This window comes from Aspergillus welwitschiae (assembly GCF_003344945.1).
Source record: "Aspergillus welwitschiae strain CBS 139.54b unplaced genomic scaffold BDQ94scaffold_209, whole genome shotgun sequence".
Lineage (NCBI taxonomy): Eukaryota > Fungi > Ascomycota > Eurotiomycetes > Eurotiales > Aspergillaceae > Aspergillus > Aspergillus welwitschiae.
This window is the reverse complement of record NW_020798903.1, coordinates 1-1,551: the sequence shown is the minus strand read 5'-3', so window position 1 is coordinate 1,551 and position 1,551 is coordinate 1. Positions and strand designations below refer to the sequence as shown.

Below are 1,551 nucleotides of genomic sequence, written 5' to 3'. Positions count from 1 at the left end.
GCCACCAGCCGTGGAGCCAACTGCCCGCGTCTGACTTGACCGTCGCTGTGCTGTAGGGTGTGGGCAAAACCACCATCACCAGAACACGGCAAACCAGAAACTTGGCTCACGATTGAAATCCCCAAAGAGGGTTTCTAGAGGATAGTGAGTAAATCGCACCTCGAGATTAAGGTCAGGCCAGAAAAGCTTTCCAGATGCAATTACTCGAACGTGAGCCGGATTTGAGCAAGTCTGGAACCATAGTACTCGCCGTATATAAGGAGCCACCGCAACGAGTTCAGGAACCAGAAGCACCCACGGCCACTCTTCCATTACTGCAAGACCATCACCAAACGATATGAGTGACTTCATTGATCGGGGACGGCCGATCAAGCGCAAGCGCGAGGACTGGGCAGGACCAGGCCCGGCACACCGTGACAAAGACAAGACGTCCAAGGCTGTGGAAACATCTCAGCAGCCGTCGAAGGTACTTTCCTTCTTGTTGCACCACGCATACAGTATACAGTATTCGAGATTCTGGCATGAGCTGACACCTCGTAGGCCATGGCACCGCCACTCGCCAAGGAAGCGCTGTCGAAAGATGAGAAGGTCACTTCCATTGACGCGGCCGTCGAGTCATTCTGTCCCCCGATTCGCGATTTGCAGCAGCGACTGGATGATCATAAACCAGTCCTTGCAGAGCAAGACGCGCGACTGCTGGCTGACTACCAGCGCCTCTGTGAATCGTACGTCGCGCAGCATGCCAAGTGCTCGCGCCTCGAGAAGGAAAACGGTCAGTTGCAGGTCGCCCACGCCCGCCTCGTCGACGAAAACACCCAGTTGAACCGTCGCTGCCGGGACGAGGAAGCCCGTTTGTGCCACTTTCGAGAAGCGATCCAAAAAATGCGGGACGGTGTGATTGACGTGGTTGAAACGTGGGAGGATTTCAAGATGACGGAGGCTCCTGCAGCGGGCGGTGCGGAGAAACCGACGCAGGAGACCGAGAACGTGGCGGTCATTGTGCCCGTGGTGCATGTCCCAAAGGACCAAGGCACCAGCGCTTCACAATAGAGCCGATGGCTAGGTACACGGTGGACGAGGATGGCGAATGATATGTATCAATGCAGAGTGATACTGAATCGAAACAGCTTCGTACATAGCACCCAAGCACGATGTGCTCGAAAACGCCAAAGCTGGACTCAAGGATTGTACTGTAGACCCTCTTATGTTCTTTCGGATTTCGTGATGTTGTCCACATCGACATGAACGACACAGCCAGACGGCACTGACATTACGTAGTCATTGTCATTCAGCGATAACTCTGATAGATCTTTCTGGGCGACCCAGTGTCTAATGATCGTTGTCGCAATGTTCAGTAGCCCTCGGCGATTGGCTTTGGCGAGGCATCGTAGTAATCCTGGAATCAGCTGTCTCAGGAGGGCTGCTGCGACCGTAGTCTGGCCATAATATGGATGATGTCGCAGAACCAAACGCACAAATTCCGTGCCGGTCATTGATCCATGTGACGCTCGGAGTGCTTCGCTGACGCATTGGCGCATGATTTTCAATTGA

At 54.0% G+C, this 1,551-nt stretch overlaps 1 protein-coding gene across 1 annotated transcript in view; it reads left to right on the top strand.

The window, feature by feature from the left end:
- BDQ94DRAFT_180018 (uncharacterized protein) overlaps positions 1–1,050 on the top strand; it is a gene marked incomplete at its 3' end in the record, with an annotated part of 1,230 nt that extends 180 nt beyond the window's left edge. The window contains exons 1-2 of the mRNA XM_026773527.1: positions 1–466; positions 541–1,050. The exon at positions 1–466 is cut by the window's left edge and continues 180 nt beyond it. Of these exons, the coding sequence (XP_026619189.1) occupies positions 338–466; positions 541–1,050 (639 nt within the window). The 5' untranslated portion in view covers positions 1–337. The remainder of the gene's footprint in view (positions 467–540) is intronic.
- Between the last annotated feature and the right edge of the window lie 501 nt (positions 1,051–1,551).